This window comes from Petromyzon marinus, chromosome 59 (assembly GCF_048934315.1).
Source record: "Petromyzon marinus isolate PM22_M1 ecotype Great Lakes invasive population chromosome 59, UKy_Petmar_22M1.pri1.0, whole genome shotgun sequence".
In the NCBI taxonomy this organism is placed as follows: domain Eukaryota; kingdom Metazoa; phylum Chordata; class Hyperoartia; order Petromyzontiformes; family Petromyzontidae; genus Petromyzon; species Petromyzon marinus.
The window spans coordinates 5094141-5118878 of NC_133725.1; the positions used below are offsets into that span (position 1 = coordinate 5094141).

The 24738-nt window shown below is 48.9% G+C and overlaps 2 protein-coding genes and 1 non-coding gene across 5 annotated transcripts in view; 2 read left to right on the top strand and 1 right to left on the bottom strand.

Annotated features, from left to right (window-relative positions):
• LOC116955446 (calcium-binding mitochondrial carrier protein SCaMC-2-B-like) overlaps nt 1-8511 on the bottom strand; it is a 52731-nt gene extending 44220 nt beyond the window's left edge. Inside the window, exons 1-2 of one of the 2 annotated variants that reach the window (XM_032976527.2) lie at nt 8494-8511; nt 7626-7800 (exon numbers count right to left, since the gene is read on the bottom strand). In XM_032976527.2, the coding sequence (XP_032832418.1) occupies nt 7626-7793 (168 nt within the window). In that variant the 5' untranslated portion in view covers nt 7794-7800; nt 8494-8511. Of the gene's footprint in view, nt 1-7625; nt 7801-7912; nt 8039-8493 lie in introns of those variants that run through there. The other variant, XM_032976526.2, reaches the window with a different exon arrangement.
• Nucleotides 8512-14008: 5497 nt separating this feature from the next.
• TRNAR-UCU (transfer RNA arginine (anticodon UCU)) lies at nt 14009-14099 on the top strand. The gene is given in 2 exon segments: nt 14009-14045; nt 14064-14099. It is a non-coding gene; the product is annotated as a tRNA-Arg (tRNA).
• A 7852-nt stretch (nt 14100-21951) lies between these two features.
• Nucleotides 21952-24738, top strand: part of NAPRT (nicotinate phosphoribosyltransferase) — a 28023-nt gene continuing 25236 nt past the window's right edge. The window contains exon 1 of one of the 2 annotated variants that reach the window (XM_076053038.1): nt 21952-22283. The gene's annotated coding sequence lies outside the window, so the exon portion shown is untranslated. The remainder of the gene's footprint in view (nt 22284-24738) is intronic. The other variant, XM_076053039.1, reaches the window with a different exon arrangement.

The following is a 24738-nucleotide window of genomic DNA, read 5'->3' on the forward strand; positions in this document are numbered from 1 at the left end:
TACTGACTGGGATATGTTCACGACTGCTACCAATAGTCTGGATGAACTCACAGAGGCTGTGACGTCCTACATCAGCTTCTGTGAGGACTGCTGTATCCCAACACGTACCAGGGTGAACTTTAACAACAATAAGCCCTGGTTCTCAGCAAAGCTCAGAAGGTTGAGGTTGGAGAAGGAGGAAGCGTTTAGGAGTGGAGATAGAGACAGATTCAAGGAGTCGAAGAACAGGTTTAGCAAAGCGGTGAGAGAGGCTAAACGACTGTACTCAGAGAGACTAAAACACCAGTTCTCTACAAACGACGCTGCTTCTGTCTGGAGAGGGCTCAGGCAGATCACCAACTACAAACCCAGAGCCCCCCACACCACTAACGACTCCCGCCTAGCCAACGACCTGAACGAGTTCTACTGTAGATTTGAAAGACAATTGGACTGTCCTGAACCACCCCTTCCAACCCAAGAGGCCCCATCCCCCACCAATACTACAGAGACGACTATCTCCTTTCAGGAGGGAGAAGTTAATAGACTTTTCAAGAGGCAGAATCCACGCAAAGCAGCCGGGCCGGACTCTGTCTCTCCAGCCACCCTCAGGCACTGCGCTGACCAGCTGTCTCCGGTGTTCACCAACATCTTTAACACCTCCCTGGAGACATGCCATGTACCAGCCTGTCTCAAGTCCTCCACCATCATCCCTGTGCCCAAAAAGCTAAGGCCAACAGGACTAAATGATTACAGACCGGTCGCCCTTACATCTGTGGTAATGAAGTCTTTTGAGCGCCTGGTCCTGGCACACCTCAAAGCCATCACAGACCCTCTCCTGGACCCCCTTCAGTTTGCCTACAGAGCCAACAGGTCTGTGGACGATGCAGTTAACATGGCCCTCCACTTCACCCTACAGCATCTGGACGCCCCAGCATCCTATGCCAGGATCCTGTTTGTGGACTTCAGCTCTGCCTTCAACACCATCATCCCTGCCCTGCTTCAGGACAAGCTCTTCCAGCTGAACGTGCCATACACCACCTGTAAATGGATCACAGACTTCCTGTCTGACAGGAAGCAGTGCGTTAAGCTGGGAACACAAGTCTCTGGCTCCAGGTCCATCAGCACCGGAACTCCTCAGGGCTGCGTCCTTTCCCCTCTGCTCTTCTCCCTGTATACCAACAGCTGCACCTCCAATCATCTGTCCGTCAAACTATTGAAGTTTGCGGATGACACCACCCTCATTGGGCTGATCTCTGGTGGGGATGAGTCTGACTATAGGTGGGAAGCTGACAATCTGGTGACCTGGTGTAGCCAGAACAACTTAGAGCTAAATGCTCTAAAGACAGTTGAGATGGTTGTGGACTTCAGGAAGAATACAGCACCACTCACCCCCATCACCCTGTTAGACTTCCCAGTAAAAATTGTAGAGTCCTTCCGCTTCCTGGGCACTATTCTCTCCCGGGACCTCAAGTGGGAATTGAACATCAGCTCCCTCACCAAGAAAGCTCAACAGAGGATGTACTTTCTACGGCAGCTGAAGAAATTCAACCTGCCAAAGACAATGATGGTGCAATTCTATACAGCGATCATTGAATCCATCCTCACCTCCTCCATAACCGTCTGGTACACTGCTGCCACTGCCAAGGACAAGAACAGACTGCAGCGTATCATCCACACTGCTGAGAAGGTAATTGCCTGCAATCTACCGACCCTCGAGGACCTGCACACGACAAGGTCTATGAGGCGAGCGAGGAAGATTATGGCCGATTTCTCCCACCCTGGACACTCTCTGTTTCAGCTACTCCCCTCCGGCAGAAGGCTTCGGTCCATCAGGACCAAAACCTCACGCCATAAAAACAGTTTCTTCCCATCTGCTGCTGGCCTGTTAAACAAGGCCAAGGGCTAACACTGTTTTTAACATTTGATCTACATAACGACACGTTGCTGATATTAACTATGTTTCCCTATTTGTATTTTTAAATTATATCTTAAAGCTATTTTATATTCGATATTTATTTAATTTTATATACTTCAGCCCCTTAGTGTTAGACTTTTAACCCTTATTATAGTAAGACTTGTTTAAAACTTATTTAAGATTTTAGATTCCTATATGTTGAATGTATGCACCATCCTGCCAAAGTAAATTCCGTGTCGGTGTGAACTTACATGGCGAATAAAACCCTTTCTGATTCTGATTCTGGAGAAGACTCCAGGCATGTGTTGACAATGATGGTGAATAGGTGGACTGACTTTTTGAAGCTATTAACATACATTTGTTATCATTTTACAGTGTATTATCCGTTCTTTTTCCATTAAAAACGATAGTCCCATACAAGTGTTAAAACATTTTTGGAGCAACCTGTAGAATCTGGTAGCTGTGTGTGTGTGCGACACTAGACCTGTATAACTTTCACTGAAGACTGGCGCACATGCTTTGGGTGCATTTTACTTTCTGTCGTGTCTTATAATGCGGAGAATACGGTAAGGGTAACAATCCACACACGCCAAGACACCGGATACATTAGCCTCCCAATCTCGTGAACATGCATTCCAAGTGGCCACACGCCTACCCTAATAGGGTCCCCCCCCCACCTCTGCTTCCAGACAGCACCGCCTTCCTAAATTCCATGCCACCCTACAATGTCCCAAGGGGGAGGGTTGCATAACATGAGCATTCTCGTACACAAACTCATCATGCCATGTGGACATTTATGGGCAAAGGCAAAATATCAACAGTTCTCATGACTGCATGCACAGATAAAGCAAAATGTTTCAGTCCATTGGCCCCTTGCCTTTCCAGATGTTATCCAGCAAGATTCGCTTAAGGTGGAATGTGCTGATGAGACCCAGGAGGTTGAAACCAATCCAAAAGTTTGCTTGTACGTGGGGGTTATTAGACCATACTTTAGCAAGCCGGCCAGTGCAAGTCGGAGGTGGGCAGCATAGACGTGGGGGCATACAAGTACGTTGCAACAATGTTTTTTTGATGCTCTGCCCACTGCGTATGTATGTTGAACTTCTTTCAAACCGCACGCAGCATCAAGCGTGCAAATCGGAGGTGCGTAGCCTCGAAGCAGCCTATAACATATCAGTCCAGGCATGGTGAACTGCCCATCCAAGCACTACTATGCAGGCTCAACCTTGCTCCGCTTCCGAGATCTGAGATGTGGTGTATTCCAGTCACGAGGTCTTAGGCAAGTTACGCGCGTGAATTTTATAGGCAGGCGAGTTCAATTCGGCGAGGGTATTTTTTGTTTATTTATGAAGAGTGTTACTGTGCATTGCTCACGGTGGAGCACTTTGTATTCTGTGGGAATCGGACGCATTTTCAATTGACACATGATGCATTCAGGCACGAGGTGTCTACATTCACCCCTTAGCATTTAAAACTATTTATTGAAAAAATATTAAAACACCCGTGAATGCATGGTGGTTGCCACTGTCTGGGCACAAACCTCCCCTTAGCGTTATAGCCAGATTCCTACAAGTGATGCATTGCCGATGATGATATTAAATCCCCCCCCCACCCCCACGGCCCATCACTCCAGCTATAACAGCCCTGCGTAAAAAAATATTTACAGCATTTTCACACGGCATGCGCTTACCTGCGCGGGTTAAGCCCCGCAATCAGCAGTGACTCACCCCCCCCACCCCCCCATTCTCTGAAAAGCACAAAGTGTTCCCCGCTGACTCTACACCGAGCGTGAGATCAAATGCGGCTGTCATCATAAATTTGCATGAGGCTCGCTTGTGTAGCAATATCGTGTCACTGTACGGCGGAATTGTTAGCGTGGAGCTATGGGGGGGGGGGGGGTAAAAGTTACCCTTCCTCTCAGTCTCTCCCAGTCAACCTTGAACCCACCGACCACCATGGCGCCTGACTGGAGCGGCACAATGGGTCTTCTGTGTATCGGGACGTAACTTACTTTTTTTTTACATACTTAAGTAAAACCTCGCCAACCCCTTTCCCATGTGCACGCTCCATACGGATGGCTGGGACAGATGTACGATCCATTGTTTGGTCTTGTTCCGTTCGTTCCCTTTGACTGGAGGACTTCCTGTACGCAAGTGCTCGTCCAAAGCGTGCGCCACGAGCCGTACCTTAGTTCTATTAATAAAGAAGACGCAGAATACGCATTGCTACAGCCAGGAAATAGATTACGTCCGCTGAGGACATTGTTCATCAAAATTACAAACATAATTCAATACAATGTGGACTTATATGGCGTCTAAATGTGACCGCACCCCAAAACACTGTGCGATAAAATACAATGTGGATTTATATAGCATCAAAATATAACCGCATTGTAAGACTGCAGGGAAAAAATGCAAGTCAGTGCCCGTGAATACTCACGTGGACATCCGTCTGTGTATACAACAGAATGTGGCTATATATACAGCATCTGTGACCGTATCCCAAGTCTCTACATAAAAACAGTGGGCAGCATATGTATTGTATAGAGGCAGTCAGTCGTACACAGAGCAGGGGGAGACGAAAGTCTTGGGCCTGGACTTGAACAGGGGCAGGGAATCGACAACACGGAGAGCTGGGGGGAAAGGACCATTCATCATCATCATGATCACGGTCCAAGGGCAGATCGCCCGTAGGTGGTCCACTGGACATTTTGTAATTTGTTTCTATATTCCTCTCCGTTTGGTGCCAATGTGCCCAAGCAGTGCCACAGCTTTCTGGCACCAATCTCTTATGTCATCACAAAGCCATTAGCAGTTAGGTCTTCCGCCGTTTCTGGTTCCTTCCATTTTTCGAAGCAACACACTTTTAATGCTCCTGTTGTTGTCAAACTTTCATTATTCTTTTTTTTTTACCAGGGTAGCAGAGGGAGAATGAGTGACCTCAACACACCGGACGAACGTCGACTGGGGGATTTCGAGAGAAGCTCTTTTGGGTGTTGGACCGGCGAGTGTGCTGATGGGGAGGGGGGGGGGTGGCGGAGCGAGACGAGAGGGCAGTTAACGGGGAGACGCCCAGTGCGATGTCGGGATTGATCTGCAATTGAATTGGGAGCCACAGGGTGACTTTTAGTATTGGGGTGAGGTGGTCTCTCTAATGAGTGGCCTCACAGGGCATTTTAGATCATCTGGAGTTTGGAGGTGGATGGCTCCAGAGGAACGTTATAATAGTTAACTAAAAGGCGCCACAGTGGTGAGATGTTAACTACCTCGCCAGGTATGGAGGTCGTGGGTTTGATCCAAACCTTGATGCCTAAATATTTGGAGTTTGCATTTTTTTCCCCGTGGACGCGTGGATTTTTCTCAGGGTCCTTCAGGCTTTTCCCTAACACATTTTCAAATATGCGTTTAGATTATTTGACTGCTATAACTATCCACATGATGAGCCACTTTGTTGAGCTATCAATCGGGATAGCCAGGTCACTTCTGAAAAAGAGCTACATAGCATCTCAGTTGGCCTTACCTGGTAAAATAAAAATTAGCTTTAGAGCTTTAGTTTAATACAGCAACAAAATATCTCCATATACAAATCGCTATACGACCTTCACCACTACCATTACAAGCTTACCAACAATACAGCAACAATTTTGATGGGGCAAGATTATTTTTGTATTATCCTTTACAATGTATTATTATCCTAACGTTCCCGTTGCCAAACCCGCGCATTCGGATGCGTCCCCACAGCGCCGCTGCAAATGCGTCCGAGTATGTTGCCACGGCGCATAATTTTCCATAACAAACGGGAGACCCCCCCCCTCTCCTCCTCCCTGACCGGTAGCACCGGAGGGGGTCGGGGCTTGACCATTCCCATTGTACCAGGGTAAAATCTCCACCGGTGTGTTGTAAATATTGTGGCTTGGCTCTCCAACACACCGGTGTTGCTGTACTAGTGACGAATTGGGAAGTTCTGTTTACGTGACAACCCTTACTAGTAGTTGGCTGTGTCGGGTGGTGGCGGGTTTAACGACACATTTATATATTTACGCGATCTAACCCAAAACACCTCTTATGAATAAAAACTCAGTTTCAAAAAGACAATGCATATACTTTCAGAGCAGGTTTATTTGCATGTTCACCACATTTACTGTGTGTGTGGTTAATGCGGACTTGAACATCTTAACGCCTACTCTGTTTTATTTCCAGAAAGGGGTAAAACCTATTCTTATTTTTATGTTTTGATACTGGCAAAAAGATCCCATGATAAAAACACATTCGTCAAATGACGCTCCGGTAAAATATATAACGGGCGATAAAGATTGGCAGTCACCCGAAACGCACTCACAAAATGCCATTTACTTGGGCACAAGGTGACCCATTATGTAACCTGAACAAAATTCAGACTCTTAAGAGGAGATTTAAACTCCTGGTGGATTAGTAGAGCTAAATCCGCTGCCGTTTTCCATTCAGGCTTGGCGAGGCCACCACAATATGGCAGTGCCGAAATGGATTGTTGAATCCGTCTATGCAAAACTGTGAGTGTTACCCATCCCGCGAATGTTCGGGTTTCTCCCGCGTCTCCTCCCACAAGTGTTTTACTAGACATCTGTATAAAAAAAAGATTCCGATGTCTGTTGAACTTCTTACCCCACCATACGTAGCCAACCGTGTCAACGGCATAGGCCGAACATCCGAATGCAGGACCCTCATTAAAGCGTGTAACGAGAGTCAGCGAGGCTTTGCCAATCTCGAGTAGGCAAGTGGCGATGAGGACATTTGCTCGGTGAACTTAGCCACGGCTGGACATCGGCGGCGAGGGCTACCGGTAAACCCTCCTGACTTATGTAAGAATTACACAACAATAATAAGGGGTGGGGGTCTAATCCCCCTTAAAGACCGCCAATTCTCACACACGTGGCGTTGTGGGGCGTCACGGTGGTTAGATGTTGACTACCTCGCCTGGTATACAGGATGTGTGGGTTTTGTTCCTGACCCCTGTATATTTGGAGTTTGCGTGTCTCTTTCTCTCTCTCATCATGATGACGGTGGCTAGGAGATGTTAACTACCTCGCCTGGAATGCAGGAAGCCATGGATTCAATCCCGACTATGATGGGTATTACCTTGTGCCGCGACCACAAGGTAATACCCATCGCCCTTCACCCGATGAAGGCCGCTTGTGTTGTGGCCGAAACGTCGTGATTTTTTTTGTTTTATTTTTTTGCCTACGTGATTTTACCGAATAGACCCAAAGAGTATGGACTGTGCATTCTCAACCCCCATGGACACGTGGCTGGTGCAAAACGCCGGTCTAGCGGCGAAACCTAAGAAAACCACGCCTCACAATAATAATATTAACACGAACGTAAGAGTATGAGGAGACGCACAGAGGAGATGCACACGGCATACGGAGGGAGCCGTTGTCCTTCAATAATTAATTATACCCGTCGTTAATTATCTACCGTTGATTAATTCGTGTAAAACGGCGCGATTATAAGCGGCGGCGGCGTTTTACATTTCGCACACGCGGAGCCGAGGTCCGGCTCGCCCATTGGCCAAAGCGTGGCTCGAGAACCAATCAGGGCGGCGCGTGACCCTCCGCCGGCGCTTATCCGCTCTAACAAATACAAGGCCGCTCTCTTTCGAAGCCCCCCTCAAAAAAAACCGAACCACAAAAAAAATTCCCGCCGTTTTACTTTTTTTTAACAACTCTCATTCTTCCTCGACGTCGAGTCCTTACCATGAGCTCGCTCTGCGTGCGATTGACGCCCAGGATCTTGGCGCCCTCGGTCAGGTCCTGCGCGCAGATGTGGCCGTCGCGATTCACGTCCAGAAGGCCGAAGAGGCGCGACAGGCGACGCCTCTCCTGGCGGTAAATGGCGCTGCTCTCCGCCAGCTTCTCGAGCATTCTCCGCCTCGTCGAAGTGGAGGGTAAAACAAACACAAAAACTGTGATGGCGCTTACACACGAAAGAAGCGAGCGCCGTCTCTGACAACAAAACAACAACCAAAAAAAAATACTCTCACAAGGCTGGCTTTTCCCGCGCGAGGGGTAATGAGGTGGGAGGGGGGCGTGGCGTCAACGGGCGGGGGCGTGACCTGATCGGGTCAACGTCATTTGCCGCGTGCCCAGGCGTGACGTAGTTGCGAAGTGATGTCACTACGTGCTGGAATGTTCCAGTGGGAGGTGGTGACGTCGCTGCGAGGGGTGGGGGGGGCGTTTCCGGTCCTTACCGCCGCGCCCCCTCCCCCCACCGCGTCACCATGGCAACGTATAACTTAACATTTTAAAAATATTGGGTCGCGAAAGCTTACGTGTTCAACCATTTATAAGAGGCTAAAACAAAGATTATTATTAGCTAATAATATAGCAACAAGTAGACAAGAGATAAAAGCAAAGTAACACTGGGGTAACCAGAAACCATAGCAAGGAGTAACCATGGAAACACGTAATATTATAAACGAGTAACCATGGAAACACGTAATATTATAAACGAGTAACCATGGAAAAGGGCCTTCTCCTGCCACGATTCGATACATTGCCACAATTTAAAGTCGAGGTTCGGTTAATTTTCGTTGTATTTTTCCTTGTCTGTATCGTAACTTACCTGATCAGTTTGATTCCCGGCCAGGGCTTGCGATGAGCGGCGAGCGAGATCCGAACGGGTCCTCCTCAGATTGCCACGGGGCCGTCCATAAATGACGTCACGCGATTTTGGACGATTTTTGCCCCCCCCCCCTCATCACACTGCGTCACAAAAAGTCAGACCCCCCCCCCCTCAAATATGACGTCACAAAGCCCTGCCCCGCCCGGCCCCCCCCCCCTCAAAAAAATCAACATGCTTCAAATCGCTTTAAACTATTGTCATCGTAGTGCGTATTTAATGTGGCGCTGCACTCTGATGTTGTAGGAGAAAACATTTGTTTAAAAGTCTATTTTATTGAGTAGAACGTGTTGTCTATATTTATTTAAAGTTGCGCATTTTGATGTGATGTCACATTTCTCACCCCCCCCCCCCTTGCTCGTCACACATCGTCACAAATGTCTGACCCCCCCCCCTAGGTACGTGACGTCATTTATGGACGGCCCCCAACCCCACATTGACCAGCAGGGCCAAGTATGTCCAACCGATTCCCCATAACCTGAACAGTGTGCCGAGACCCTGCATTGACAAATGGATGGGAAAAAAATCAATATTTTCTCAAATAATGAAAGTAAAACTCACAAGGACATTGATGATGAAAATCCAACTGAAGCCACACAAATCAGAGACGTTGACTAGTAAAAACTCACAAGGACATTGATGATGAAAATCCAACTGAAGCCACGAAAATCAGAGACGTTGACTAGTAAAAACTCACAAGGACATTGATGATGAATATCCAACTGAAGTCACACAAATCAGAGACGTTGACTAGTAAAAACTCACAAGGACATTGATGATGAAAATCCAACTGAAGCCGCACAAATTACAGACGTTGACTAGTAAAAACTCACAAGGACATTGATGATGAAAATCCAACTGAAGCCACACAAATCAGAGACGTTGACTAGTAAAAACTCACAAGGACATTGATGATGAAAAATCCAACTGAAGCCACACAAATCAGAGACGTTGACTAGTAAAAACTCACAAGGACATTGATGATGAAAATCCAACTGAAGCCACACAAATCAGAGACGTTCACTAGTAAAAACTCACAAGGACATTGATGATGAAAATCCAACTGAAGCCACACAAATCAGAGACGTTGACGAGTAAAAACTCACAAGGACATTGATGATGAAAATCCAACTGAAGCCACACAAATCAGAGACGTTGACTAGTAAAAACTCACAAGGACATTGATGATGAAAATCCAACTGAAGCCACACAAATCAGAGACGTTGATTAGTAATCAAGATTACTGTGTGTGTGTGTTTGGGCAGGACACATCATGTCGAGGAGGGCGCACGGATGAGACTGTGGATGATGGACTGACAATTAAACGAACATATTCCTAGAGGAAGCGACCTACCGCTGCGGAGATGGAGCAACGAAATAAATTCATGTGCGTGGATGTGAATTGGATGGTAGCGTCACTGTAAAAAAAAGTTCTTTTCATAGCTCATCGGATTCCTCCAGTTAAAAAAAAAATTCTGATTCTCATGCAGTTTCAAGGTTATTTAGTTTAACCAGATGAGAACGAAAGAGCCCAGGATAGAGTCTCACTTGCAAAAAATAAATCTGTTATGGTGGAGGAAAAGTCTCACCTCTTGTCACCACGTGTGCCACTGGACGGGAGGTTAGGGACCGGGTTTAGTCGTGGCATTAATCGACAATATAAGCACAGGTCACAGAGAGCGCACGTGGCTTGCATGGCGTTTCTCGTCCTCGGAAATGTAGACTGCAAGGGGCTCGTGATCGGTCTTGGATGATCTACCGCTGGATGAATGGCATCCTCAACTGCAATCGTGAAAACCGCATAAAATAGTGAATTAAACAATCAAAAGCTAATCTGACCTGAAGAGCAGCCAGCGACAGATTCACTGTGTAACAAAAAATAAATTGTTCCTGCTGGGTAGCAAGTGTTATTTTCTAATTGCTGACGCCTTAAAAGTACAGAAAATGTCTCTTATTATTCCCGACAAACTTTGCTTTTGTGACCACGACACAAAACCAAAGTTAATCATCCACTCCATTAATAACACTGTGTAACAAATGTATTATTTTTTTGTTCCTGGGTAGTGTTATTTTCCAATTTCTTGTGTCTCAAAAGTACAGAAAATGGCTATTATTCCCCACAAACTTTGCTGTTGTGACCAGTACAGTGATATTTTGAAATGTACCTATTTTCCATGAGAACAGGTGGTGTGCATTTGTGTCATTCCTTCACGTAAAGTCCTGGTCACAAAAGCAAAAGTTTGTGGGGAATCAAATACATTTTCTATACTTTTGAGGCATAAGCAATTAGAAAATAACACTTACTACCCAGGAACAAAAATCGTGTTATATATTCTTCATGAGGCCACTGTTTTTGATGTATGTATTGAGTTGTGTTTTTTTCCCTTTTATAATCTGGATATTTTTTTATAATCTGGATATATTTTTTTATAATCTGGATTTTTTTTAAAGCTGACCTCGGCGGGACTCGAACCCGCAAGCCTTTCAAGTGTCAGCCACAAGTGTCAGCCACAAGTGTCAGCCACAAGTGTCAGCCACAAGTGTCAGCCACAAGTGTCAGCCACAAGTGTCAGCCACAAGTGTCAGCCACAAGTGTCAGCCACAAGTGTCAGCCACAAGTGTCAGCCACAAGTGTCAGCCACAAGTGTCAGCCACAAGTGTGTCAGCCACAAGTGTGTCAGCCACAAGTGTGTCAGCCACAAGTGTGTCAGCCACAAGTGTGTCAGCCACAAGTGTGTCAGCCACAAGTGTGTCAGCCACAATTGTGTCAGCCACAATTGTGTCAGCCACAATTGTGTCAGCCACAATTGTGTCAGCCACAAGTGTGTCAGCCACAAGTGTGTCAGCCACAAGTGTGTCAGCCACAAGTGTGTCAGCCACAAGTGTGTCAGCCACAAGTGTGTCAGCCACAAGTGTGTCAGCCACAAGTGTGTCAGCCACAAGTGTGTCAGCCACAAGTGTGTCAGCCACAAGTGTGTCAGCCACAAGTGTGTCAGCCACAAGTGTGTCAGCCACAAGTGTGTCAGCCACAAGTGTGTCAGCCACAAGTGTGTCAGCCACAAGTGTGTCAGCCACAAGTGTGTCAGCCACAAGTGTGTCAGCCACAAGTGTGTCAGCCACAAGTGTGTCAGCCACAAGTGTGTCAGCCACAAGTGTGTCAGCCACAAGTGTGTCAGCCACAAGTGTGTCAGCCACAAGTGCAACGCGCTATCCATTGCGCCACGAAGCCACCTGCAACCTCGACCCCCACGTGGCTCCTGTAACCCAGGGGCTGAACTTCTCAGATCTCAAGGGTGTTGCTGGGGAGACAAAGGCGGCCGGGCGTGGTGTTTACAACCCCATTGTACGTGCCTTCATTAGGTGTTGCTATTCGCTAAGAGCACTTTGCCCCCGCCCCACAGTCTGTTAGAGGCTACACGGGGGAACTTTGTCTGTGTATGGGCCTTTAAGATATAAGGAACTGTTTCAATGCTAAATTCTATGCTAATCCCTTTAACAATGGGTGCCTCTGCGGGTGTGTATGCTTTAACTTTTAACATAGCTATTTCTGTGACCAGTCACAAGCTAATCATTCAGCCATTTCAATGCTAAATTATATGCTAATTCCTTTGTCAAGGCGCTTTGTTCTTCTCACACAGCTTAAAGGCCGTATCTGAACGTGGCTCTTTCACTCCAGCGCTGTCCTACCAGACAGTCTCGCCCCCTTCACCTGATGAAGGCCGCTTGTGTTGTGGCCGAAACGTCGTGAGAATATTATTGTGTTATTTTATTTTATCAATTTATTATTTTATTCTCATTCTACGTGACTTTACCGAAAGAACCAAAGAAGAAGATATAAGGAACTGGTTCCCCACAGAAAGGCTATGTTGCAATTCTAGATTTGAAGTTTTCGTGACTACAAGGATTCATACTCTTTGATTTTTTTCGGTAAAGTCACGTAGTTTAAAAATAAACAAAATAAATTAAAACTAAATTAAATCACGACGTTTCGGGTGCAACACAAGCGTCCTTCTTCAGGTGGGGACAACGTAGCGAAAGCACAAACGCTTGTGTCGCGGTGACGTCACCGCGCTCAGGTTAAATAACGTGCCGCTATCTAGTGACGTCACCACGCTCCATTCAACCTGAGCGCATTGACGTCACCACGCAGCGGCGCCTCAATCAACCGTAACGTCATGACGTCACCACGCTCTATTCAACATGAGCGCGATAACATTACCGCGCAGCTGCGCCCTCAATAAAGCGGAGCTTTGGGGACGTCACCACGCTCCTTTAAAAAAAGGATGCGGTGACGTCACCACGCTCCAGTCAACCTGAGGTTGATGACGTCACTCCGCAGCGGCGCCGCAATCAACCTGAGCGCGGTGATGACGTCCCCAGGCACCATTTAACCTGTTCCCCTTTGACTTTCAATGGGAACTGGTTCTTTATCTCTTAACATGACGTCACCGCGCTCAGGTTTAATTGGAGCGTGGTGACGTCACCACACTCATTCTGATTGTGGCGCTGCTGCATGGTGACGACACCGCCTTCAGGATAATAGTGCGTGGTTACGTCACTCCGCTAAGGTTGATCGGGCGCCTGAGCGTGATGATGTCATCGCGCTTGTGTTGATTGGGGTGCCGTTGCGTGGTGACAACAACGCGCTGAAATTAAATGTAGCGTGGAGACGTCACCACATACGTCACCACGCTCCAGGTGACTGGGACGCCCCAATCAACCGGAGCGTGGTGACGTCACCAGCCTGCGGCGCACCAATGAACAGGAGTGAGATGTATTCTTGGTTCTTTCGGTAAAGTCACGTAGAAGGGAAACAATAAAATAAAAAATATATGTTTTATTTTTTTATCATTTATTATTTTATTGTTTCCCTTCTACGTGACTTTACCGAAAGAACCAAGAATATGAATCCCTGCAGTCACGAAAGCTTTAAAATCAAAATTTAGGAGTGAGATGATGTCACCACGCGCCTTTTAAATTGAGCGCGGTGACGTCATCCCGCAGTAGTCCCCAATCAGGTTGATTGGTGACGTCATCGCGCTCGAGTTGAATGTGTCGTTAAACCCTCCACTGCCTCGCACAGCCGATTAGTAATAGGGTTTGTCACGTAAGCAGAACGTGGCCAATTCGTTACTCGTACAGCACACCGGTGTGTTGGAGAACAAATCCACAACATTTACAATCCGAGTACATTTGGCCAGTAATTGCAACCGGCACCATCAGGCGGACAGCCAGATTCGGGGAGACATCCTCCCAGTCTCGTGGCGTTCTGTAGATTTTAGACGGAAAGGGGTTCTCATCTGCTGGGTTGGTGGGCAACTCCACAACATTTACAATCTGAGTACGACTTTTCGCCAATAATTACAACCAGCATCATCAGGCAGATAGCCAGAACATGCCAATTCGTCTGCAACGATACAGCAGGATATTTCCACAAACCTGGGCACTGCTACAGGTGGGCCCCGTGGCGCAATGGATAGCGCGTTGGACTTCTAGCGGAACTTGTGGCTGACATTCAAAGGTTGCGGGTTCGAGTCCCGCCGGGGTCGGATATTTTAATAAATTGAGCAAAAAAAAATACGAACCAAAACACGCACTCTCAGGTTAATTGGGGGCGCTGTGGTTCTCCAACAAAAGCAGGCTGCGAGGAAATCACCAATCTTGCTGATAGAATCGCCAATACAAAACAGGTATCGATTTGGTGTCTGAGCATCTTATCACCAGAAAGGGTTAAAACCCTCGTCTTGTTTTATATGAAAACCAACGGGGGCCGTGTCACATCGTTACTCGATCGCAGTGTCGCATGCCAATGCATCGATTAGAAATTATTCGCCAGGACCGTGCGTTCCCCGCCAAATACGATACTGCATCAATTGAACAAAGGTGTTTTTGATGATGTTGTTAGTATTACGATCGTTATTGCACTTTTGCGTCCGATTTAATATTAAACCATAGTCTGTTAGGGCATTGTTCAATGTTGTTATCGCGTCTGATTTAATATTACACTTTAGTTTGTCAGTGCAATGTTTAATGGTATTATTCCGTCTGATTTAATATTGAACTTTAGTCTGTTAGTGCAATGTTAAATGTTGTTATCGCGTCTGATTTAATATTAAACTTTAGTCTGTTAGTGTATTGTTTAGTGGTGTTCTTGAGTCCGGTTTAATATTAAACTTTAGTCTGTTAGTGTATTGTTTAGTGGTGTTCTTGAGTCCGGTTTAATATTCAACTTTAGTCTGTTAGTGTAATGTTTAATGTCACGTGTAAGTGGTCAATGGTGATGTGTGTGAATGATAAAGGTGTGTGTGTGTGCACGCGCGAAGTTGTACAATGACTCATGATGAGTAATGGTTGCGGTGGAGCAAATGGCCCAGAAAGGCAGGCCACATCATGTTTGTTATCCACCAAATTTGTGAGCCCTGTTTTGCTTCGTGGTTTTTAAATTGCTTTCGTATAAGTGCCGATAACATTTCCATGTCTGAGTCAGGTTACGCAATATAAGCCTTTTCTGCTGGTAACACTGCATGTCTATGCGCGTGCAAACGATATCGCAACTGAATCTGATTGACTCTGTTGTGGGTCATGGCTTTGCTCATGTAGTCAGATAAGGTTTGTTTTTTACTTCCAGATACAAATCGAAGCTGTGGCTTTCCAACCGCACCAGTTTCCCTCTACCACAGACCTTCCTTAAGACAGTTCCTGGTAAGTTTTTACTTAATTGTAGGGGCGTGTATGGGCTATGTGCAGCTACGTAAACGAACTATGTACCTGTAAGGGCTGACATAGCCCAGTAGGATCCATACTCTTTGGTTCTATTGGGTAAAGTCACGTAGGTGAAAATGAAATAACAAAAAATCACGACGTTTCGGCCACAACACAAGCGGCCTTCATCAGGTGAAGGGACGAGACTGTCTGGAGGACAGCGCTGGAGTGGAAGAAGCCACGCTTAGATCACGACCTTTAAGCTGTGCGAGAAGAAAAAGACCACGCGCAGAGGTACCCCTTAACAAGGGGTACCTCTGCGGATGTGTATACTTTAACTTAGCTTTTTCAATTAGCCATTTCAATGCTAAATTATATGCTAATTCCTTTGTCAAGGTGCGTGGTCTTTTTCTTCTCACACAGCTTAAAGGTCGTGATCTAAGCGTGGCTTCTTCCACTCCAGCGCTGTCCTGACAAGGGGTACCTCTGCGGATGTGTATACTTTAACTTAGCTATTTCAATGAGCCATTTCAATGCTAAATTATATGCTAATTCCTTTGTCAAGGCGCCTGGTCTTTTTCTTCTCACACAGCTTAAAGGTCGTGATCTAAGCGTGGCTTCTTCCACTCCAGCGCTGTCCTCCAGACAGTCTCGTCCCTTCACCTGATGAAGGCCGCTTGTGTTGTGGCCGAAACGTCGTGATTTTTTGTTATTTAATTTTCACCTACGTGACTTTACCCAATAGAACCAAAGAGTATGGATCCTAGCAGTCACGAAAGCTTTAAATCTAGAATAGTCCAGTAGGGCCAGTCACAATATCCCAAGCCCCGGAGCAGGAGGGGGCTGTGGGGTGTCCTGGGATCCCCCGACGCCCCCCCCCCCAACGGGTGGGGGGCTGCGGGGTGTCCTAGGATTCCTCGGGACCCCGCCCCTCGGGTGGGGAGGTGTATATAAGCCGGACCTCTCTACAGGCTCGGAGCCTGTTGGAGACAGAAGCAAGAAGACTGGTCAGATAGGACCCTGAGACCCCTAGCCCCCGCTGCCCTTGTGAGGGCCGGGACTCTGTGTGACTCAGTGGTGAGACCCTGGGACCCCCTAACCCCGCTGCCCTTGTAAGGGCCGGGACTCTGTGTGACTCAGTGGTGAGGCCCTAGGAACCCCCGGCCCGATGTCCTTGTAAGGTCCGGGACTCTGTGTGACTCAGTGGTGTGGACCCTGGGACCCCCTAGCCCCGATGTCCTTGTCAGGGCCGGGTCTGAGCGGGTCAGTGGTTGGAACTCGCACCCTGGCTAGGTCGGGTTAGATTAGCCTCCCCTAGGGACCCATAGCCGGAGGACCCAGAGTGGCAGTCCCATATCGGCTGAGTTAGCCCGGAGGCAGTACCTCCCTAGGCAAGGGTAATGGAAGGGCCATTGCCCTGAGTGTGCCGGGTTGTACTGCCAGACTTTGTGTTGATTAAAAAGTGTTGCCTCCAAGACTAGCGTCCGACGTCTCCAGAATCCACAACACTACGTAATTATAGACACACGCGTCTTTAAAACTGCATGATAAAATGTGGGCTGGACACGTGAGCATACGGCATTCTAAGATACTTAACAGCATGGCATCAGGCGCCGTCTGCACAACAGGCAGCAAAGGGTGTCATGTCAGTAAATATTCAGAAACGTTTAACACCGTGGAGGGGAGGCTTTCGTTAAACATCGAGGTAGCTCTGAATTGGTGGTGCCATGACGCTTCTGGCCATTGAGGGGGGGGGGCCGCTTTCGAAAACACAGCTGGTAAAAAAATGAGAGGCCCGCCACGGATCTCTCTGCGTTCTGGTACGAGATAATAACAACGTTTGCGGAAAGCGGTAACGGTGCACAATGCGTGCAATAATTGAACCTCATGGCGGGACCCCGGGGTTCCGAATAAACGGATGTCAAAATCGTAATGAATGTATTTATATTTGTCGACTCCGTCCCACCGCGCACATTAACGCCGTGACCCACCTGGCGCGGATCGTGCTGTTGTCATGTCATGTCCAAGCGCAGCGGCGAGGACGAATGTGCAGAAGAAACAAAACTTTGAAACTTCGATTGGCGCATCGTGTATAGCTCGTCGAGAGGAATAGATCGCCGTGTCGTTCGCCTTCGACAGACATAAAATGACGTCGCAACGCAGTTTATGCGAGAGCCGGTGGCTTATGGGACCCCGGGGTCTCGCCATGAGGTTCATTTGTTCGACTGAATAATTCGCTTTCGGAGGATGGACATTCGCGTCCGCGATGTGCACCACAGCTCTGAAATACGCGTAAGCTGCTTGAACAACAACAAATCGATAAGTTGGACATCCGTTCGGTCAAATTTGCCTTCCACTTGCAAATGTACGTGCACTACTAGAAACCTGTCCATGACAACGACTTGACCCAATGCAGTTGGTGGAGGTCAGTGTTTTAATATCGCGCTGTTGGTCACAGCGGGTGATGGCGGGACAATCATTGAGCAAATTGAAGACAATTTAGATACAATGGTACCGTTCACAACATTCAATTCAAGCGCAGTATGGACCTGAAAACTCAATGTTTCCCTGTACAAGAATACGGGGTGAACTGTGTGGGTTGACAACTATGCAGATGCGATTTGCAGCCAGTGGCCGCTGTGGACTGTGTGTTGTGCGTGTGTCAGCATTGCGTAGAGCCTAGGGCCGTGAGTGAAGGTCTCATGTTACACCTTTTTTCATATGGCTGTTATATGTCTCGGTGGGGAGGGGGGGATGGGGTCAACATTTGCTACTACTGGCCAAGACTAATTAGAGAATCTATCGAAATTGAAAATAATTAAAATAATTTTAACCTCCACCGCCTTAGTGCCGCGTGGAAGCGAATCATCAAATAATACATTATTTAAATGCATGCCTATAAAGGGCACCATACTTCAATAGGGATTACTGTCAGATCGGCTATTTTAATTCACACAATAGACAGGAAGGACCCGATCAAAGGGCTTGCGTAATGCACATGCATAATGTACGTTGACTTAGTCATCCCCCCCCCCCCCCCCCACTTTGTGCAAGAGCGCAGAAGCGTGGCCACCACATCTACATATATAAGAAACGAAACAGTTAGGCCTCTCCACAAATCTGGCTATCGCCTGATGAAGCTGGTTGGAAGCTGGTTGTAATTAATGGCGAAACGTCGTACTCGGATTGTAAATGTTGTGGCATGGCTCTCCAACACACCGGTGTGCTGTACTAGTACACTATACACGACACTATACACTATACTATACACTACACCATACACTACACTACTATACACTATACTATATACTACACTATACACTACACTATATACTGCACTATACACTGCACTATACACTACAGTATACACTACACTATACACTACACTACTATACACTACACTATGCACTACACTACTATACACTACACTATACACTACACAATACACTACACTACTATACACTACACTATACACTAGTGCTGCACTAGTGACGAATTGGCGACGTTCTGTTTACGTGACAACCCTTACTAGTTGGCTGTGTCGGGTGGTAGCGGGCTTAACGACACATTTATATATTTACACGATCTAACCCAAAAAAAACTCTATTATGCAAAATTTGAAGTGCTGCTTACATTTCCCTTGTTGTCTGCTTTGCCAGTTTTTATTTACCGTGGCATGCCATGGTCTGTTGACTAAACTGGAAAAAAGAGAGTGTGACGACTTTTTTCGATTCTTCATTTGTTTGCTTAAAGAAATGAGGTTCTCACCTCGAAATGTCCACATGGGTTCTTGATGCGGGCTCCCTGCCGCAATGCAATCGCCGAGTGAATTCGAAGACGACATCTGACACAGAGTCAAGTTGAAGGCGGAGTTAGGACACCGGAATACAATTGTGTAGACGACTTGACACACTTCTCTTGAGACGGCGCTTTATTAAAGACACGTTTCACTTCATATCAGGCGGAGACCCCCCACTGCAACAGCCCCGAGTCTCCCGCGCATCTCCCCCTTATATACCAACACAAGGCCACGCCCCCCCTTCTCGATCTTTCTCGCTGACTCTGGACCCTTGCTCCAATGGCAGACTCCACCGTCCTCGTCCGTCGCCTGACCACGCTCCCTTCTCGATCATTCCTGTCGCCACTAGTCCCTTCGCACTCACAACTGATACCCCTGTCATTATCTACCGTGGCCACTAGTCCATTCGCACTGCAGGCTGACTCCCCTGCCATTACCTCCGGTGGCCACTAGTCCATTCACACTGTAGGCTGACTCCCCTGTCATTACCTCCCGTAGCCACTAATCCATTCGCACTACAGGCTGACTCCCCTTTCATTACCTCCCGTGGCCACCAGTCCATTCGCACTGCAGGCTGACTCCCCTGTCATTACCTCCGGTGGCCACTAGTCCACTTACACCACATGCAGACTCTACTGTCATTACGCAATGATCTTGCATGCACTCGCCGAGTGAAGTCGAAGACGGCATCTGACACGGAGTCGAGTTGAAGGTGGAGTTAGGACACCGGAATATAATCGTAAAGACGACTTGACACACTTCTCTTGAGATGGCACTTCATCGAAGACACGTTCCTCTTGACATCAGGCGGAGACTCCCACTGCAACAGACCCCTCTGCCGGACGTGGTGCTGGCTGGCCACCCAAACCCCCTCGTGTGCCGTGCCGGCCTTCACAGGTTACCAGCAATTGCCTCTATAGTCTGTTAAGGCTACACAGGGGGGGGGGGGGGGGAGCGTGTGTGTTTACGTGTGGGAAGAGAGGAGCACGTGGTTTAGAGAACGTACGTCATAGACAGCGGTGGGAGGGGGAGGGCGGGGCTAGGACACGTCACGTGCTTGGACGTAGAACTTCTTTCGCACCGTACGCAGCCAATCACGCTCATCGGAGGTGCGGGGGCGGGGAGGGGTAGCGCGGAGCGGTGGACGCTAGGTTTGGGAGGCCTTCATCCAGCAGTAGGCTGACCACGGTTGATGACGGTTGCACGTGGGGGTTGGAATCGCTTTGCGATGACGATGTCACGATGTGCAGAGTGTGCACGCTTCAATCGCGACTGTGTCCATAGGTCAAGGTCAATGTCCAGAGACCATTTTTTGTTTGACAGGCAGGCTGTTTTGTTTTTTTGCAAGATGTGCAGAACCGAGTGGGTCTCTACGCGAGTCCAAAATACAATCTATGGGTCTCTCAGTGAGTGTATGGGTCTCTATGTGCGTCTATGGGTCTCTATGTGAGTCTCTGAGTCTCTCAGTGAGTCTATGGGTCTCTATGTGAGTCTCTGAGTGTTTCAGTGAGTCTATGGGTCTCTATGTGAGTCTATGGGTCTCTCAGTGAGTATTTGGGTCTCTATGCGAGTCTATGGGTCTCTATGTGAGTCTATGGGTCTCTATGTGAGTCTATGGGTCTCTATGTGAGGCCATGGGTCTCTCAGTAAGTCTATAGGTCTCTATGTGAGTCTATGGGTCTCTCAGTGAGTATTTGGGTCTCTATGTGAGTCTATGGGTCTATAAGTGAGAATCTAAGGGTTTCATACAATATATGGGTCTCTATGTGAGTCTATGGGTCTCTCAGTAAGTCTATGGGTCTCTATGTGAGTCCATGGGTCTCTCAGTAAGTCTATGGGTCTCTATGTGAGTCTATGGGTCTATAAGTGAGAATCTAAGGGTCTTTATACAATCTATGGGTCTCTATGTGAATCTATGGGTCTCGAAACAATATTTGGGTCTCTAAGTGAGTATATGGTTCTCTATACAATCTATGGGTCTCTATGCGAGTCTGTGGGGCTCTCCGTGAGTTATATGGGTCCCTGCAGCTGCATGAGTCTCTGTGGGTCCGAGCCTCTATGTAAGTATATGGGCCTGTCGGAGTCAATGGCTCTCTGTGCGAGTCTATGGGTCTCTGTGTGAGTCTGAGGGTCTCTGTGTGAGTCTATGGCTCTCTGTGTGAGTCTGTGGGTCTCTGTGCGAGTCTATGGGTCTCCGTGTGAGTCTATGGGTCTCTGTGTGAGTCTATGGCTCTCTGTGTGAGTCTGAGGGTCTCTGTGTGAGTCTGTGAGTCTCTGTGTGAGTCTATGGCTCTCTGTGTGAGTCTGTGGGTCTCTGCTTGAGTCTGTGAGTCTCTGTGTGAGGCTATGACTCTCTGTGTGAGTCTGTGGGTCTCTGCGTGAGTCTGTGAGTCTCTGTGTGAGTCTGTGGGTCTCTGTGAGTCTGTTTCTGCGTGAGTCTGTGAGTCTCTGTGTGAGGCTATGACTCTCTGCGTGAATCTGTGGGTCTCTGTGTGAGTCTATGGCTCTCTGTGTGAGTCTGTGGGTCTCTGTGTGAGTTTATGGCTCTATGGGTATCCAAGTGTAATCAAAGTTCATCATCGTCAGCCAACTTTCTTGCCAATCCACTGCCGTACTGACGGTTCTTGCGGGGGTAGAGTCGTTTTGACCATACTTCACCAATCCACAATTTCCATCACGACGCCACGCGAGGGAGAGAGAGAGAGAGAGGCAGAGGGACACTTTGTAAAGTTCAAACGCCCGCAGCATTCTCGAACGCAGAGGGAGGCGCATGGGGGGGGGGGCACGAACCTCCCTCTGGGTTCGAGAATGAGGCGCATGCCCCCCGGGGGGGCGGGGGGGTTAAGACCACAGCTCCGCGCACCCTCTGCGCATCCGCATGCCTTTTGGGGTGCACTCTTGAGAAGCGCGTTAGCTGCCCCCCCCCTCCATCCTCCCCCCCACTTCGTTCGTGACCTCTCGTCAAAGTGCACCCAAGTAAAAAAACACATTCCCGAGACTCACGGCCGAGAACCACGTCGCGACTGCGAGCAAACTCGGAGTTCCAGTCGGCACGTGGCTACCTGCAAACTCGGTCGCCGCCGCCGCTGCTGCTGCTGCTGATCCTGCTGCTGCTGTTGCTGCTGCTGCTGCCCTTGCTGCTGCTGCTGCCCTTGCTGCTGCTGCTGATCCTGCTGCTGCTGCTGCCAACTCGTCACCCACGCTCCTCCTGTGAGCGCTTCTGCGTTTCCCCGTGAGTCTGCGGGGGGAAGCTCCAAGTCTCACGCAGTGTCCACGAGGAGCCCGCAGTGTCGGGGCCTCGGCGGAGGGAGGGGTTTGTGGGGTGGTGGTGGTTGTAGTGGTGGGGTACAAGTGAGTGGTGGTGGTGGTTGTAGGGGTGGTGTACAAGAGGGTGGTGGTGGTGGTTGTAGTGGTGGTGTACAAGAGGGTGGTGGTGGTTGTAGGGGTGGTGTACAAGAGGGTGGTGGTGGTTGTAGTGGTGGTGTACAAGAGGGTGATGGTGGTGGTGGTTGTAGGGGTGGTGTACAAGAGGGTGGTGCTGGTGGTGGTTGTAGGGGTGGGGTGCAAGAGGGTGGTGGTGGTTGTTGTAGTGGTGGTGTACAAGAGGGTGGTGGTGGTGGTTGTAGTGGTGGGGTACAAGAGGGTGGTGGTGGTGGTTGTAGGGGTGGTGTACAAGAGGGTGGTGGTGGTGGTTGTAGGGTTGGTGTACAAGAGGGTGGTGGTGGTGGTTGTAGGGGTGGTGTACAAGAGGGTGGTGGTGGTGGTTGTAGGGTTGGTGTACAAGAGGGTGGTGGTGGTGGTGGTGGTTGTAGGGGTGGTGTACAAGAGGGTGGTGGTGGTGGTTGTAGGGGTGGTGTACAAGAGGGTGGTGGTGGTGGTTGTAGTGGTGGGGTACAAGAGGGTGGTGGTGGTGGTGGTGGTTGTAGTGGTGGTGTACAAGAGGGTGGTGGTGGTGGTTGTAGGGGTGGTGTACAAGAGGGTGGTGGTGGTTGTAGTGGTGGGGTACAAGAGGGTGGTGGTGGTGATGGTGGTGGTGGTTGTAGTGGTGGTGTACAAGAGGGTGGTGGTGGTTGTAGGGGTGGTGTACAAGAGGGTGGTGGTGGTGGTTGTAGGGGTGGTGTACAAGAGGGTAGTGGTGGTGGTTGTAGGGGTGGTGTACAAGAGGGTGGTGGTGGTTGTAGTGGTGGTGGGGTACAAGAGGGTGGTGGTGGTGGTGGTTGTAGGGGTGGTGTACAAGAGGGTGGTGGTGGTGGTGGTGGTTGTAGGGGTGGTGTACAAGAGGGTGGTGGTTGTAGGGTTGGTGTACAAGAGGGTGGTGGTGGTGGTGGTTGTAGGGGTGGTGTACAAGAGGGTGGTGGTGGTGGTTGTAGTGGTGGGGTACAAGAGGGTGGTGGTGGTGGTGGTTGTAGTGGTGGTGTACAAGAGGGTGGTGGTGGTGGTGGTGGTGGTTGTAGGGGTGGTGTACAAGAGGGTGGTGGTGGTGGTGGTGGTTGTAGGGGTGGTGTACAAGAGGGTGGTGGTGGTGGTTGTAGTGGTGGGGTACAAGAGGGTGGTGGTGGTGGTGGTTGTAGTGGTGGTGTACAAGAGGGTGGTGGTGGTGGTGGTTGTAGGGGTGGTGTACAAGAGGGTGGTGGTGGTTGTAGTGGTGGGGTACAAGAGGGTGGTGGTGGTGATGGTGGTGGTGGTTGTAGTGGTGGTGTACAAGAGGGTGGTGGTGGTGGTTGTAGGGGTGGTGTACAAGAGGGTGGTGGTGGTGGTTGTAGGGGTGGTGTACAAGAGGGTGGTGGTGGTGGTTGTAGGGGTGGTGTACAAGAGGGTGGTGGTGGTTGTATTGGTGGGGTACAAGAGGGTGGTGGTGGTGGTGGTGGTTGTAGGGGTGGTGTACAAGAGGGTGGTGGTGGTGGTGGTGGTTGTAAGGGTGGTGTACAAGAGGGAGGGTCAAGTTGGGTCGAGAGGTGACACTCGGTCTGTGTTTTTGCGATTGAGATGCAGGGGCCTTCACAGACAAGCGGAACGGCGGTGGTGGTGATGATGGCAGATCCCTCTCGACAGATCTACGTCGTCTAAGCGGTGGGTTTACGTTGAGATAAGACAACCACCACCCCCACCACCACCAGTGTAGCCTTGACAGACTGTTGGGGCAAGTGCTGTTAGCGAGGAGCAGCTGGGATGAAATGCCGACACTGGCACACGAGGTTACGGGGGTAGCCAGCAACCAGCGCCTGGCCGCTTTTGTCTCCCCAATTGATGTTTTAGATACGATCGATGTGTGTGTGCGCAGACCAACAATGCAGTAGGATCGAGACGGATATAAACGCGTCTACACACGGGCCATCAAAGACTGTGCTGTCACACACGGGCAGAGAGACAAACACGCGCAATGAACAGTGTACCAGAGTGGACCGTGAATCTCCGACAAAGACAAAGACTCCCCGTATAGCCTTGAACAGCCTGTTGGGCCAAGTGCTGCTCGCACGAGTAAGAAGGCCGGCGCGGGACACAACGACGGAGTGGGTGGCCAACACCAGGCCCGGCCGCCTTTGTCTCCCTAGCGGTGATGTTCGCACACCGCAACAGATGCCCGTTCGAGGCCCGGTCGACCTTGGGGGAGGGAGGCCAGATTCAGATAAACCAAGGGTTGGGGAACCTTTTTTCTGCCGAGGGCCATTTGGATATTAATGTAACAT